At 42.5% G+C, this 16335-nt stretch overlaps 2 protein-coding genes across 9 annotated transcripts in view; one reads left to right on the top strand and one right to left on the bottom strand.

Moving 5' to 3' along the window:
* LOC112455765 overlaps nucleotides 1-16335 on the bottom strand; it is a 169427-nt gene that overhangs the window by 60764 nt on the left and 92328 nt on the right. For all 7 annotated transcript variants that reach the window (XM_025017915.1, XM_025017919.1, XM_025017918.1 and 4 more), the window contains exon 2: nucleotides 7916-8214. The gene's annotated coding sequence lies outside the window, so the exon portion shown is untranslated. The remainder of the gene's footprint in view (nucleotides 1-7915; nucleotides 8215-16335) is intronic.
* LOC112455763 overlaps nucleotides 1-16335 on the top strand; it is a 90370-nt gene that overhangs the window by 42792 nt on the left and 31243 nt on the right. For both annotated transcript variants that reach the window (XM_025017912.1, XM_025017911.1), the window contains exons 7-17: nucleotides 249-592; nucleotides 5719-5853; nucleotides 6405-6563; nucleotides 8737-8913; nucleotides 9070-9295; nucleotides 9490-9791; nucleotides 10106-10330; nucleotides 10409-10582; nucleotides 10714-10875; nucleotides 10944-11186; nucleotides 11292-11522. In XM_025017912.1, coding sequence (XP_024873680.1) covers nucleotides 249-592; nucleotides 5719-5853; nucleotides 6405-6563; nucleotides 8737-8913; nucleotides 9070-9295; nucleotides 9490-9791; nucleotides 10106-10330; nucleotides 10409-10582; nucleotides 10714-10875; nucleotides 10944-11186; nucleotides 11292-11522 — 2378 coding nt within the window. The remainder of the gene's footprint in view (nucleotides 1-248; nucleotides 593-5718; nucleotides 5854-6404; nucleotides 6564-8736; nucleotides 8914-9069; nucleotides 9296-9489; nucleotides 9792-10105; nucleotides 10331-10408; nucleotides 10583-10713; nucleotides 10876-10943; nucleotides 11187-11291; nucleotides 11523-16335) is intronic.

Below are 16335 nucleotides of genomic sequence, written 5' to 3'. Positions count from 1 at the left end.
CCCGAGAAAAATATGGTGACTCTAAAATCTACATAGTTTTTTATTCAATATTTTATTTACGTTCTGGTTGGTACTTGAAAATTTTTCGGAAAGAGAGTAAATCTTTATAGTAACTTTTAAGTAACTTTTCTGAGAAGCTGCAGTTTAGCAGTTACCATTACTCCTCATTGGAGTGCCGTCGACGCGAGTGACGTCGTGCTCGAAATGGTTAAATAACGGACGGAACGGTCTGTACTTGCTATTGACAGACGTTGGGAGCTCTTTGCCAACGGATGAATTGTCCGGTGGTTCGAGTTCGACAGCGGCCGCAGGAGCAGCGTCGTCCATCGTCGGCGGCGGCGGCGGTGCCGTTGCTGGGAACAACCAGACAAGCTCCGACAAGGATCAATCGGTGTCAGCATCGTCCACCGTCGTTACACCGGGACCGACTCCGAAGTCAAGCCAACCGACCAGCACCACTTCGGCGGCGACACCGACGCCCACGAATACGCCAACACCTACGCCGACCCCGACACCGATACCTGGAGGCCTCGTTATCGAAAGGAGCCCCTCCGCCGTCAGCGACGCCTCCAAGAGTGGCTCTGACATGGTGGTGAGTAGCCGCCCTTTTTTTTCCTCTCTTCCTCTCCAACCTCAACCCGCGTTCCTCAGGACGCCTTTTTCTTTTTTTAGAGAGCTTCGTATGACGCGTTGTTTATAATGCCATAATTAGCGACTATCTTATAGATCTGTAACTTTACAGCATTGACGATACGTGCCAGCGTTGCTGATCGAACCATAAAACAATCATCAGTTGCGTACTCAACGTTCGTTTAATCAAAAAATCGAAGATTTTTCAGACGTCTCAGAGTACAGTAAACTAAAGTAGAAGTTATATATGAAAAAAAAAGAAAATTCTCGTCCACCAGCAATTTCTCATTTATAATCAACGCGGGTACAATTATACTGATATCCTTTTGCGTGATCATTTTTCATTTCAATGGTGCTTTTTTCTTTTGTTTTTTCTCCTCTTTTCGCTCGATCGAAAGCTACCCGGATCTTTTCTCTCGGTAGAGACTATATTGTGCTGAATATTTCTCCACGTAAAAGGATGTTCTTCATTGGCTCTTAATAAGCGCGCTCCTCTCTCGACAGCCTTCTTCTTTTATCGTGTAGCTCATAGCCGGGCTTTCAGGCCCGAGATCGTCTTATGCCGACAAACTCCCGCGTCTTTCTCTCTCCCTCGAACTCGAGTGTGCTTCATCCCGAAAGAAATATTTGCGTCGGAGCCGCTCAAAGTGGTGCCGATAAAATCCCGATCGATAGCCCCGGCATAATTGCCCTCATTTGGACACCCTTCCACAGCACATTCCTCCTTTTTTATCATTTTCCTGCCTTTTGCCGCGATAATAGGAACACCGGCTACGACAGAAATAGAATTATTGGTACAGCCTCGCCAGGATCTTGAGGCAATAGTCCCACCGATAATATTTATCTTGTATCTGCGATGTCGGATGTCGTGGACATTGAGGAGTATTTTTCGGCGAAATGTTGTTATTAATTTTGTGCCGTATTTAAGAGAAGATATTCTTTCTATTCGCGGGTTTCCCGTTTCCTCCAGTGTTATAGAAATTTAATGAGAGACCCTAATGGATATATATCGCTGTAGAGAGACTCTCAACTTTTCCTGACATCCAATAATTTTATTAACGAAAATATTATTTATTTTAGCTGATAAGCGGTATTTTTAACGGTACGGTAAAAATATTATTTATATTTACGTTGTTAATATACGTTGCTGCACTTATAAATCATTACGAGTAATTAAAGTAATATTTTAGTGTGTTATTGCGAGCGTACTTACTGAATATATTTCAAAAAGTAATTTTAAATAGTTATATGCGCAGTTTTTATTCGAGAGAGTTTTCGATTGGCCGCCTGAACGTTCGCCGTAGCCATTTTTCTTGATTCCTCGACATTCGATATATCTGAATCGAGTTGTTTTCTTTTTTTTTTCAATCGTAGATAAATTGGGCGCCCGTTCGCTCTTTCCCGCTTCTGCCCTCCTCCTACCTCCACCTGTCTTCGGGCGCGATAATAGGAACAAGCGGCGGCGGACGCCTGCGACGGAAATAGAATTATCGGTAAAGAGTTTTGCTGACGCCCTCCGGGGCAATGCCGGCTCTCTCTCTCTCTCTCTCTCTCTCTCTCTCTCTCTCTCTCTCTCTCTTTCTCTCTCTCACTGCGGGTAAAGTTTGCGTGATCTTCAAAATTTATCGTCCATTACCGGCGAGATACCGTAGAATCGTTTATCCCCGCGGCGATGCTATTTCGATGGAACATTTAATCGTAACAAATTGACACTTCCCGAGCTCGTATTAGATCTATGATCCCACGTGCTCTTCCTGCGCTTTCAGCGTTGCCCCGTAATCAATTTTATCCGACGAAAGTGGAACGGTTTTTGCGAATTAACGCTTTTTCACTGCTGCTCAAAGTTTACACACGGTACGTCGGGCAGTTCGTGAGAGCGCCCGTTATATATAAAAAGGAGTAACGAGAATTTAATTGGAATTTAGTGCAAATCAAAGTTTCAGACATTGAAATCGAGTATAGCTCAGTATTAATCGTTGTTTGATTCTGCCTTATGAAGGAAAATCGCGACAATTACAGAAAATACATTGATAGGATTTACGATAGTGATTTATAATATTTATTAGTTCGTAAAAGATACATAAAAAATTTATAATTAAGACTTGCAATCGAGTGTCATATGTCATTATTGAAGAGAGAATCGTGAATATCAAAGATTTACTGTTTATATATTTATGTCAGAAAGTTTTGAAAGCATTCGATCGCGCATATCTGTCTGTACATTTATTTTCCTATTGTCATTAACCAGATGTCATACTCGATTGACGGGAGGTCGATGATTTTCTCATGACATTGAGATAAGAATAGGATTACGGATGAGGGCTTCCGGCATTGGCAATAGAACTCGACGTGATCAATTGTACAAACTTTATTATCGATTACATTATAGCGCGCTACCGAGGTATTATAATACAGTATATTTTTCCAGTCTTTTCCAATTCCTGGTACAGGAGATATTAAATTGTTTTGTAATACCTTTAATGTTTTATCAATTACTTTATCGGTTCCAATAACAAAGTTGTCTTGTACGTCATTAATAGTTACATTTAACGTGTAATTTAAGCTAAAAATATGTGTATCTTTTGTATCTTATTAGTTCAACAATCTTGTATTTTTATGAAATATCCTTATTATATTCTAAAATATGTATGTCTATGATAAAGAAGAATATATAATATATAACTGACTTTCCACATTTTAAAATTATACGGAATAATATTTTTATTAAATATCTTCGTCACAGCCTAAAACTATATTTAATATTTAGAATAAGAAAAACTATATATTTGACCCACCTACTTTAAAATTATACGGAATGAACAGAGAGGAAATCGCGGTAACTGTTCTAAATTGGTTTAAAGTACGAAATATTATTGTGCAGTTAATGTTGTCTCTTTCAAAAGAATGGAAAGACTGACATCGTAATACATTCAGCACTAACCGCGATTGATTATCGGTTTCTTCTTCTGCATTTGTGACAAGGAAAAGTACTCTCGTCGCTACGTCAGAAACGGAGCTTCCAACGGAGCTTTACTACTTATCCCAAAACTAATTTCGGTCCGCGAGGAAACGATTATCGGATATACGAAGTTCGGAGAGTATCCTGCCAGCAGGTCTTTAACGATCCTGACGTGACTCGAGTCCGGAGCGTCTCGCCCGAACGAGTTTCCAGCTTCGCGATCCGGTAAACGCACGCGTCCGGCCGCGTGTGTTTAATCTTTCATCGGTGTAGGAGTACGCGCCCATTGCACGTGTACACACATACATACAACGCGCGCGGACACGCCACGGGCACGCGTTTGCACGACACCCGCAATGTAAATCACTCCCGGCCTTGTCCCTCTGTCTCTCCGTTTCTCGACCCGGCTTTCGTTCCGGTCCGCGGGTGCGCCGGAAGCTCTGGGATCCGAGGGAACATCCCGCGGTTGCGTCGCGTCGCCGCGCCGCTCTCTCGCAGCTCCATATGGCGCGCGGCGGTCCTTGTGTTTGCATGAAGCCAATTACCGGATCATAAAAAATTCATCGCGATTCGCGTTTTAACGAACCAACAACTTCGCGTTCTCCTCCTTAATCTGAAGGACAACTGGGTGCAACCGCCGCACCGGTAAAAATGCTTTAATTAAATCCGTCCAATTGTCTGATTGAAACGCACTCGAACCGGCATTTCAAAACTTTTCTTCCGATAGTAACCCCGTCTTCCACTTGCGACTCTGTCTCTTCGCATATTTCTGAGCGTCCGGAAATGAAAGGATTATCTCGCACAATAAACAGGCAGGGGGAGAGAGCAATATCGCGCTCCGAACTGAGTGCTTTCTCAAGGAAAGCAGAGATTCTGGCAATTAAATTTCATTAACTTTCTTTTTCACAATATCGCAATACCCACGGGATACCCACGGAGGTAAACGATGAAAAATTGATCGAAAATCTTGGCTGCAATTCCCCGGAAATTACGGGCCATTGTAACCGCGCCTGTAAGAGCTATCGGAAATCGGAACGTTAATATTAAACAGCTCGTTAATTGTAGCCGCGTGGACGATAACGAAGCAAACTCTGGAGAACCAATCAAATTTAATGATCTACTATGTTACGGGCAGAGATTAATACGTCGCTTCTGCTTGTTATTTTATTGATTTTAGGCAGAATGCAAGTCATTAATTAAAGAAACGTAGTAGTGTATTGGTTTTACGATTTACTTATTATATTTATGTGGTCACTCGAAAACGTTAATTGCTCCATTTATTATAATTATTCTAAATCTGTTTTCATTCTAATTATGTTTAGCAATTTTTTACTATTGTAATTATAGTTGCAATAATTTTTAAACTAAGAAATATAACCATAAAGATCGTATATAATATTTCGAAAAGTTTCAAAGTATTTTTACACGTGAAGAAATATCGTCTTAGCCACGTCAGCATTTTGCAGCTGACGTGAGATATCGACGTGACAAACCGAATCCTTCATCGTTACTGAAAATCCCAAGTAACCTTGTTCGTTTCGTTAAATTCGTTAACGTATGCCACGGTGGAGCAGATGCTACGCGCTATCATTACTCTTATTTTCCGCCATCTTACTTTGTTCTCATTAACCCAGTCTTTATCCAGTTCGAGCTGTCGTTGAAAAATTTTCTTTTTGTATATTTACAAAGTTAAAAACGCGTAGAAAGGGTATAGGATACCCGCAAAAAATATATTTACGGAGAAATGACTCCGAAGTTATATTATATGGAATTTATTTGTATTTCGCGTGCTCTCTGATAAAATCTTGCCGCAACGTGGTAACTAAATCCCAAACAAATCAGATTGAATAAGAGACAATCATACTTCTAAGGTGATATTAAACCATTCAAAGTTAAAATTAAGAAGTAGGGAAAGAAAAAATGTATATTTTTCGCAATTTTTTCCGTCAACAAATTCGTTGTTTAATAATTCATCGCAATAAAAGTTTAATGAAAATGTGGTATTTTTTCGGAGTTTGATTTTACGTCACCCGAATTCATTCGGGGGGAGGAGGTGATCGATAATATTATTAAAGTTTCGTAACGAAGGGCGGGACTCTAAGATGTTTTCGTGTTCTTTTTGCTCGCAGTTGAATACGGAATGGGCTCAAGTTGAAGTGATAAATCTCATCAACGATGGCAGCGGTCTTGGATTCGGCATTATCGGCGGACGTAGCACCGGCGTCGTCGTCAAAACCATTCTTCCAGGAGGCGTTGCCGATCGCGTAAGTAAATCGAAAGCTAATAATTCCCTCCCATTGGAAGCATCTAAATTCTTTGTAGAAGCAAAATAGTTTCAAAGATATTTTTAGCGACATTTACGACTATATAATTGTCCGTAATTTGTGCGTAAAGTTTCCGCACGTGTGTTATTATCAATATGGGTTATATATCGCTTTCTCGATAATTCGTTATATTACTTTTATCGTAGACCTGACTCTTAACAAGTAAATCTCGTCGTTAATCATAGGTTTAACTTTTGATAAGTTGCCCACTTAATCATACGGCCGCGTCGCGTGCACTATTATTCTTTTCCCTCGAACTTTCGCGCTTTATTATAACTCGCACGCGGGAGGTCTGTAACGCGCACACGATACAGAGTACCTATCGGAGATAGATCGGAGTTTTGCATCAAACGTGCATGATCCCGAGCTGCTTGGAAACGGACGAGGAAATGACAAGCGCGGTGGCGAGAATGATCCGGAACGTCAACGTTTGCCCTCCGGACAACAGGCCGCGGAAATTAAACGCTTCTCCTCGCATTGTTTGCCCGCAGGATAATCGACTCCAGAGCGGGGACCACATATTGCAGATCGGCGATGTCAATCTCCGTGGGATGGGAAGCGAACAAGTTGCCGCGGTTTTACGACAATCCGGCACCCACGTGCGACTGGTCGTCGCGCGACCTGTGGAGCCGACTTCTCCGGATTATCAGGTATCTTCACTTCCGCAATTTCGCGTTTGCGATCGCGATTAATTACGGGCGATATTGCTGTGCCCTTTATTTGTTCCGAGCACTCGAGAGGTCAAGTGTTGCGGAATAGCTTCAATAATCCGTCGATTACATTGTCTCTAATGAGCTTCTCTTGTTTGCTACCTTTCTTCTTGAACATTCGGAAATATAAGTAACTAGAATATATCAAAACCTGATAAAATTATAATTGAAAATGTAGACTTGCTTTATTTAATTTTTATCTATCCTGTTTTTCTTTGAGAAAAAGATAACATTTCTTGTTTTATTTTGCGCGCACGAAATCCAATAGATAGTATTTCCTCCCTGACTCCAGCGGCGTGCAATTACTATTATTCGCTGGTAACTTCTACCTAATACATTTTTAAAACAAGCTGCAATTCTCTTTCCGTAAGAATTGCGTAAGAAGCGAGGAACATTATCCTCGGATAATGTTTAAAATTCGGTCCATTTGTTTGGCTGCACAAATTAGAACGCATGTCTGCGTTCCGCAAAGGTACATATTTAGAGTAGCCGAGTTAGGTGCGCGATGTGAGCCATTAGATTCCGATGCGAGGGCTTAGGATGTGTCCGTCGGGTTTGAAGATTGATGGTACGGGGTACGGCCCGCGTACATCATTGTCGGGGCATCCTTATTGACTATCGCGAGCGGGGTTTCAGGCCGGAGCTTCACGCACGAAATTCCACTGCGAGCCATTAGAACGATGCATTACATTTGATCTGTCGACTGCAATGCGATCGATATCGCCGGATAACCGCGTCCACGAATATCCCGCGATTTTCGCTAAAGTTCTCGGGAGCGGGGCGGGTGTTGGCCGCGAAGAAGAGCGCGCGACTCGCGAAGCAATTATACAGGGTCGCGGTGGTCGAGGACCGACTGTAATTCGGGGATTATGAATAGTGCATGAGGTATTTCACGAGGTGACGGGGTTCTATTATAGAGCAGAACGGACTCCGGAATTTCTCATACGCTCGAAATCGCGGAAGATGGAAATTACTTCGCCTCGGGATTAAAGTTGAGAATCCCAGCGACAGCAGCCGCCGGCGAGCCGAGTTTATCTTTCGCTACAAATGAGTTGTTCATCGTGTTTCAGCGAAGAGTCGCGTAAATAACGGTCGCGTTATAGCGAAATAGCAAAATAACTTCACGGCCTTTAAATAAATTAACTATCGGACATTGTTGTCCGGCTTCTGTAATAATTCAACGTGTAACGTGGGCACGGCTCACGGAAACAAAGTATCTTCATTATTCGGTGAGGTCAAGTAAATGCAAAAAAAAGAGAGAGAAAGAAAGAAAAACGTGGAAGCGTACTTACCTTTTCTGCAACGTTCCGAAATGATTTTTCCTGGTTTTCCCTCGTAGGCTTTCAATTTTTATCGCGTTTGATCGATATTTGTATTCCAGCTCCGCGTATAATTCCGGCTGTCGTTCCTCGCGCGCATATTAAACAATCGGTGACCTGGCTCTGCCACGGAACAGGAATCCTTCCGTTGAATATTTTTTTCCGAAAGGGTTGTAAATATCACTTGTTGAGAGGCACCGTGAAATTCCCTCGAGACTTGTCACGAGTGTTGCGAATCGAGATAAAATCCATTGTGACATAATCTCCGACACCTGTAAAAATGAAAAAAGGAAGAACATAAAAAATTATACTTTACGAACCAGTGGCGTGTTTCGGACGTCAGGTCGATCGCACGATCCTTTAATTTTCAATTGACCGTAAAAATCGTCGGAAATGATATCTTTTTCAGTCCGATAGCAAACATTATCATCTTTTTTACTCATTCTTCTCAATGAGGTTTGCTTTTAGTTAAAAGAGTAAAATAAATCCAACGGTATGCAGCTCGGCGACCGCGTGCAAGCGCTGGAAGCGCGTAATTGTTATTCCACGCACAATTCGGCGTAACCTTTGCGAGAAATTCTGCGAGGTTCACCGGGAAAGCTGGGCGTGGTCAACATTTTTATTTACTCGGATAGATTGAAATTTCCACACGGTTGGAAATTCAAAATTCCGGAAAACACGCCCGTCGCGCGACATAGAAACGCGCGCTCGTTTCTATAAATCCGAGGGTTGGGAAGGGCGGAGGCCGTAGGCGATGGAACGCATAAAATTTCTCGTTCCCCGGGTACTTGCAGGCACTCGGAAGTCACGCCCCGATCGTACCAACGAAAATCCTGGGGGACCCGGACGAGCTGGACAGACATCTGGTGCACAGCGTGCCAGAGAGCTACAACATGCGACACGTGCAGAGGGGCGATGCCAGCTATGACAACGGCTACATGTACTCGCAGGAGTCCGACATTGAAATGCACGTGAGTGTCGGCGCCGGAGACGGCGAATCGTATCTCTTTTCGCGTTCGCGACGCGCGACCCACTTTGAACTCTCCTTTTCCACGCGACACGCGGTATCATATTCTCGTTATCGAAGAACCGCGACACGTAAAGGAATGTTTCTCTCCCTTCACAAGGCAAGACCCGGTCTCATCATGGACGTGGTACGCAACCCAATGCCAATTGGAGCGATGCCAGTTATACCGGCGGTGCCACTTCCGGTGCAGCTCCAGGATCTCCCGGTGCTCACCATGGAGCCCCTCGACATTAATTCACTGCCAGAGATGGAGCGTTTCGAGGTCGATCTCACGAAGGACGCTTACGGCCTCGGGATCACTATCGCTGGATATGTTTGCGAAAAAGGTAAGGGAGCCCGGCACCACGGAGATTAATGTCCATCGAGTGCTTTTGACGTTTTAAAAGCATGCCAAAGTAGCTATAAAGAATTGTGCATTCGAAGTATGCGGACAAGTTGCGATACCGCTGTTTATGCGGGCAAAATCGGTCGGATGACACTCTTGGCGAACTGAATGAAAATTTTCGATTCTCTCTTGCAGAGGAACTCTCTGGAATCTTCGTTAAGAGCATTAGCGAGGGTAGCGCGGCCGACTTGAGCAATAAGATCCAGATTAATGACCGAATAGTGGAGGTCGACGGCCACTCCCTGCAGGGCTACACTAATCATGAGGCCGTTGAAGTGTTAAGGCGCACAGGGCAAACGGTGACCCTCTGCTTGGAGCGATACCTTCGTGGACCAAAGTTCGAGCAGCTTCAGCAAGCGATCGCCGCAAGCGAGTTGAGATTACCTCAACCCAGTTCACCATCAATAACGAGCCTACCTAGTTTCCCCATGAGCGCGGTACGTTTAATTAACAATTGATCATAGCCATTTAACAAATAAATAAACTTGATTAAAAAAAGTGAAATGTATTTTTGCATTAATTAAATATTGTTTCGCCATCATGTGTGTTATAGTTTTATATATTTACTCATATTTAACTCATCATCTGCGTATCGGAAATTTGCTAATTATAAACTTCAAAATTATACATTTTAATTATATTTTCGCGTTACTGGAGTTATTAATTATTGAAATAATTAATATAAAACTTTAGTATATTTATTTTTGCGCGTTGCCGAAAGCATTGCATCTATATTTGCGTATTTTTCCAGGATGGAGAGACCACCACTGAAATAGAGGCGGAAGGTGAATCCCATACTACCGTGGACAGCGCGGTTCTGCAGGAAGGAGAACGTTTAAGGACGTCTGATGAACACGACGAGGCGACCAACGTTGAAGCTTTATTGAGCGATCCATCAAGCGAGCTTACGCCTCAAATTCGCGCGGCGATCAAAGCGAAATGGCAGAAAATTGTCGGACCCGATACTGAGATAGTGGTAAGCACCGCAATCTCGTCGTAAAATAAGAGCGAGCAGAGAAAGGATGTCTCTTTCGTTTCTTTTTTGTCCAAATAGGTCGCACAGCTGAAGAAGTTCGCCGAAGGTAGCGGTCTCGGGATTAGCTTAGAGGGGACGGTCGATGTGGAGAACGGTCAGGAAGTAAGGCCTCATCATTATATACGTTCGATCCTGCCGGAGGGCCCCGTCGGACAAAACGGCACCCTGCGCTCCGGTGACGAATTGCTAGAGGTTATCGAATTTCCATATCTTTTTAGCGAAGCTTTAACTCGTATAGTATCCTCTCCCTTCTAAAGTGCTCGATAAAAATGCTCTACTTTCACGAGCAACGTGTCTGAAATCGATACCGTGCTCTCTTGAAGGTAAACGGCTACCGTTTATTGGGCATCAATCATATGGAAGTGGTTAGCGTGCTGAAAGAGTTGCCTATACACGTTCGCATGGTTTGCGGAAGAAACATCGCCTCGCAAGATCCACTTTGTCCTATCGACACCGCTCAACATCAGGCCGCTTTCCAGACTAGAGTGAGTATACGGAGTGGCCGCGACGTCGCGCTTTAAGAATCAGCGCGAAAATCTATGTTATCTCGTAGAGCATCCTCGGTGGGTCTCTGCAAAACTTGTTGCCCACGATGGATCGCCTTGTGAAAGCAAAGTCGGACGGTTCCTTGGCTTCGACGACGACCACGGCCACGGTGACTGACGCGAGTCTAAATAAAATGAAGTCGCGCTCGTTGGAACCGCTAACCGGTCTGGCGATGTGGAGTTCCGAACCGCAAATTATCGAATTGGTTAAAGGAGAGAGGGGCCTTGGGTTCTCCATTTTGGATTATCAGGTGTGAATCGTCTTTCCGTAGCACGCGTGATTCTTCGCGATCTCGATGAGAATCTGCAGTAACCTGTTCGACCTGTTTTCTTTTCCCGCTCGTCTTCGCTTTTAGGATCCAATGAACCCCAACGAAACTGTGATAGTAATACGATCGCTCGTGCCCGGCGGGGTGGCACAGGTCGACGGGCAGTTAATACCGGGCGATCGGCTTCTGTTTGTGAATGACATCGGATTAGAGAACGCAACATTGGACCAGGCCGTGCAGGCCCTCAAAGGCGCCCCGAAGGGGACCGTTCGCATCGGCGTGGCCAAGCCGCTGCCAATACCAGACAGTATTGTCCAGGTGAGCGATCAGGACGACCGAGCCGAGGCTACGAGAGATAGAGACACCGAGGCGGTAACGGCTTTCTCAATCGTGGATAGTCACAAACAGAGACGGGAATATTTCCGCGAGCGTAAGATTAATGTGACCGAGCCGCCGCACATGGATTTGATCGAGGGCCTGAAGCATCAGCACAACCTCGTCAAATCCGAAAGTTTTTAATTAGGTCACTCTGATCGGACCAGTAGACTCAAGGCTCTTGCCTCTGCTAAATTTCACCGCGGTTCGCGTGTCTTCGAGACGGTCGACGGTGCACAGCCGAAGTAACGCGCAATCGAATCATTCTCGGTTCAGCTAACCGTATTCGATCACTGCGCTTGCAAATCACGAGCGGATTTAACATTTCTCTCGTTGATTAAACAGAACGTAACGTGCGCATCTGAATACATATTTTCTAACGAGATTCCGTCCATAAAAGTGAAGTAACCGTCCTTGCATTTCATACATATATACTAAATACGACATCCATACATTTGTGAATGTCGTCGAATAATACGAGCATGAAACATTGTGTTCCATTTTGTGTATTAGAAATCACAAAAATTTATAAACCTGTCAGTCTCTCTATATGTTGTTCTTCTCTTTTTTTTATCACGCGCACGCACAAGTTTGTCGTTTGGTGAAATTGGCAGAGTGAACTTTGGAGAAAATAATTTGTATAATGTTAAAGGATATTTTAATACTTGCCATTTTCGTGCGACTGTTTTACAAGACACCAAAGCATAAATTTAGCACATTTTTATGGAATAATAAAAGATTGAATCGTGTTGGTACTTTTAGAGCTATGGTAATCCGCAAAAATGTTTATAAACCTGCATGAACGTAGACCATTTGTGTTAAGTCTGTCGTCATCTCATATTTATAAACCAAGTATATTTTATAGCAGCTACTCTTACGTTACCTTTTTCTTTTTAGATATGCAAATGGTATTTTATATACGCAATGACTGATTTTTTTAGATTATTTGTACACAGTTTTTTATATTCATTTTTAGCTAATTGCGAATTTGTGCAAAATATTTATGGTTTATTTCAAATACGTTGTTATCGATATTCGTTGTGGGGACAATTTTATCTTGTCAAATTTTTCAAGGCAATGTACATCAATATTCACCCACGGCAATGCACCAGGAAGCGTTCAATGTGCTTTGCATCTCGAACTGTGTTGATTTGTATGTTTCAAAATGATCATTTTGTATTGTATTTTTCGCCATTACCATTAAGTTTTTATTCTGTAATTACGGCACACCGCAAAAGGCGTATTGTCTCGGTAATCAGCATAAAAAACTATTTATCGTACTGTGCGATTGTTGGCAGCTATCTCCCGAATTTTCGCAAGTATTTTATCCATAGGTGCTAATTTGACATGGCAGCGTATTTACTTGCGAAAGAAGCGAGATGAGTAATTGAATAAAAATTAATATACCTTGATTGGTAATTAATTAAAAAATATATATATACATATAATTTAAGCGTCAATAAAATTTTACGGTATGCATGCACACCAATAGAGTATCATATGTTATTTTATTTTGTTTATCATTGTCCACACCACCCCGTTCTCCATCAACTCCCGTTCTTTATGCGTTCGTCACCTGTGCTTGTTAAATCATGATTTAATCGTTTGCTTTTCATTTCAGCTCGTTTACCCGCGCGCTACACTCTTCATTTCTAATAGTATATTTATATTTAACATTGTAATACACACTTATGTAGTTCTTTTGTGCCGCGTTCGTACCGTTGCAACCGGAACATCCATAAAGACGGCCAATAAGAACGGCGAAGCCTAATACTTTACGAGGCGGCCCTTGGCGTTATTCCGGGGCGCGGCCAGGCGTTTTTGAATGATTTATGCGATACCTTCGGACAAGATATACCAGCCGACAGGCAGACCTTTTCTCGCTTGGTTTCATTTGACTCCCGACCGAGGGAATCACGCGTATTTCCTTCGGGATGCGGCCCACGTCGTGGGATAAAGTGAGCTTCATCGCGAGGTTTAAGCACTCGCCTCTCGCACGGAGAAAATAAAGCGAAGGAGGGATCTCCAATTCTGGAAATCCCTTCGCGCGTGATTCGTTCATCGAATTGCGGAGCAGGATTTGAATTGTGTTAAAGTGTGTTAAAGTGATAACAATTGCAATAATACATTATATATTTCGTATTTCATGTATCTGGGATAGAAAGAGAAACACTCGACGTTTGATAGAAATTGTCGAAAGTATGTATCTTTTATGCAGAGTTGCAATTTGTACATTTGCAAAAGAAAGTGTGTCGATGTTTCTCTTCGGTTCTAGGATTTGGAATATTGCATCAATTATGTATGCATCTTGATGCAATCGCCTTTGTAATCTCGACGTAAGAAACTGATTGAAAAAAAGATCGGAAGATCATGCATACGCAACTTTTAATATTTCTTATACATTATGTAGACAGCTGTCTCAAACAAATCGGTCCATTTTGACCAGTATAACTGATAATCCTATACTCTGCTCCTACACAATATAATTCCATTATATCCAATAAACTTTCGATGAGTTTTGTACTTTTTTGCGGTGGTCAGTCGGGAGAAAGAGAAAAAAAGAATGAAAGGTCGGACGTTCGGCGAGAACGTGAGAAGTGTACAAATATTTTTCGGCGCCGCACAGTCGGTGCCAGAAAAGAAATGAAGAAGCGCTAAAAATGCGGCGTACAAAAAAAGAGAGAGAGAGAAAGAGAGAAAGAATGAAAGATGAGAGATGGGTGCGAAAGAGATTTTTTTCGGTAATAGCACTCTGTGTTTACCGCGGATGGGGTTTATGGTATTGTCGACCATCATACAAACTAAGTAAGTACAGAACAAAACGATTGTAATAGTGAATGAAAGTTGCCTGGTAGAGTAGCTGAACAAAACAATTTTATTGCATTCGACTGACTTCTCTCACATACTTCCAAAATTCTGTCGAACTCACGAACACACATGATCGTACTAGTGATCTTTGTTTAGCAAGTTGCAAGTTCGTTTTGAGAAATTATAATTTCTTTGCAGTATGTTACATTTGCCATTTGTCTCTTTGCAGTCGGGCGAGTATGAGAGAAAGAGAGAGAGGGGGAGAGAGAGAGAGAGAGAGAGGGAGAGAGAGAGAAAGAAAGAGTGAAAGACATATATAGATAAAGTAGTTTTTTTAAATAGATAGTCGATATTCGAGACAAGCGAATAGCAAATATGTGAATGCGAATTATGACTGGGAGAATGAGAGAGTGAGAAGTTGAAACACAAAAGAGACAAATAAAATAAAAGGAAAAGAGAAAGGTAGAGAGTGAACGAGAGAGAGATTGAAACGAGAGGAATCGATGTGAAAGGGAAAGCGCGAGAGAAAGAATGATTCGAACCGGCGGCAAAGTAGCCCGGGGTGAGAGAACGTAAAAAGAGACGAAAGAGTGAAAAGAGGGGAAAAGAAAAGACAATGAGAAATATCGTGAGAAAACGTTAACGAGGCAAGTAAAAGATCAAGTACATACAAGTTGAACGATATTAAGTCTCTCGTTAATTCTACAATTTTTTTTTTCTCTATTTTTTCTCTTCTTCTGATTGTGTCGCATTTTTCTTTTACTGTCTCACAAGAACTCTTTAAGCGACCTATTTTTTTTTCTTCCAAGCGATCTCTCAAGCAAGCTCGTATGTCAAACTTTTCGCCTTTTTGTAGAGCTCTACTACCATTCCACTACTGTCTACTCACTGGCACCTTTCTTCACTATTATCAAGAGGCTCATGTGGGGATCGATACGTACGTTTACTACTTACTCGCAACCTGTTTATACCTGAACTCTTCCGACCGCCTTCCCGATACTCGAACTACTTCGAACGGGCGAAACGGATGGTACATAAGCCTCGATGGCAGCCGCTGGGATATCTGAGCCGCAAGTTACGTAATAAATCGATTCTCCTCCAGGCTTCCTTATTTCTTCACCGCTTAAAACGTGAAGCTCTTGTTATTACCTTTAAAGCCGAGTCTCGGAGGCACGCGAAATATCACGAATTATATCAATCCTTATTGCTGTCGTTTATTGACTATCGTTACTGTTATCACACTCGCGTTCCTGTTGTCATTACTCTCCCTGTATATGATTCTATCACCGTCTCTCAATTGCCATTGTCATTTTCTTTTATCGTTTATCGCCGGTGTCGCTGTATCGTTATCGCTGTGTTACTCTCCATCCCCCTTTTTCCTCCGCTGTGTGCATAGCGCCTGTTACGAGCTTCATTTGCGCAGCTGCAATAAACATTATCGCGGAATTTTCTTCGCTCTGCACATACGCATAAAAGTTTTCTTGCAACGGTAACAGCAACAATAATCCACGAAAGTTTTTCTGCTGGCGCGCGTGCAGAATGCAATCTCAGACTTCAGGGATGCACGATAAGATTTTTTTTCCTCCCGCCATTCTGCCGTTCGTTCGGATTTACTTGATAATCACAATCGCTACTCCTGCAAATGCTTGCTAGAATGGCAATCCGCACATTAATGGGAAGATAAAGCAAATAAGAGCCTCCTTATAGATCTATCTGTCGTGTGTTGCAGCATGCTCGCAACACCTTGCTTCACACAGCAGGCTATAAATATTTAAATATTATATTCAATTAATTCAGAATCGCGCAATGTTAAAATAAATGTTACACAATCATAATTTAAAGTTGACAGACGACTCGTATACATTAACGCGGAAAGCATCCTACAGAGCTTTCTGCTAAATTAACTTTGCGGAAATAGAGATCATATATTTCCGTTCTTCAGGAAATG

Source organism: Temnothorax curvispinosus, unplaced genomic scaffold (assembly GCF_003070985.1).
Source record: "Temnothorax curvispinosus isolate PA1 unplaced genomic scaffold, ASM307098v1 QBEX01006326.1, whole genome shotgun sequence".
Classification (NCBI taxonomy): Eukaryota; Metazoa; Arthropoda; class Insecta; order Hymenoptera; family Formicidae; genus Temnothorax; species Temnothorax curvispinosus.
The sequence above is the reverse complement of the archived record's forward strand: the minus strand, read 5'-3'. Positions and strand labels throughout refer to the sequence as shown.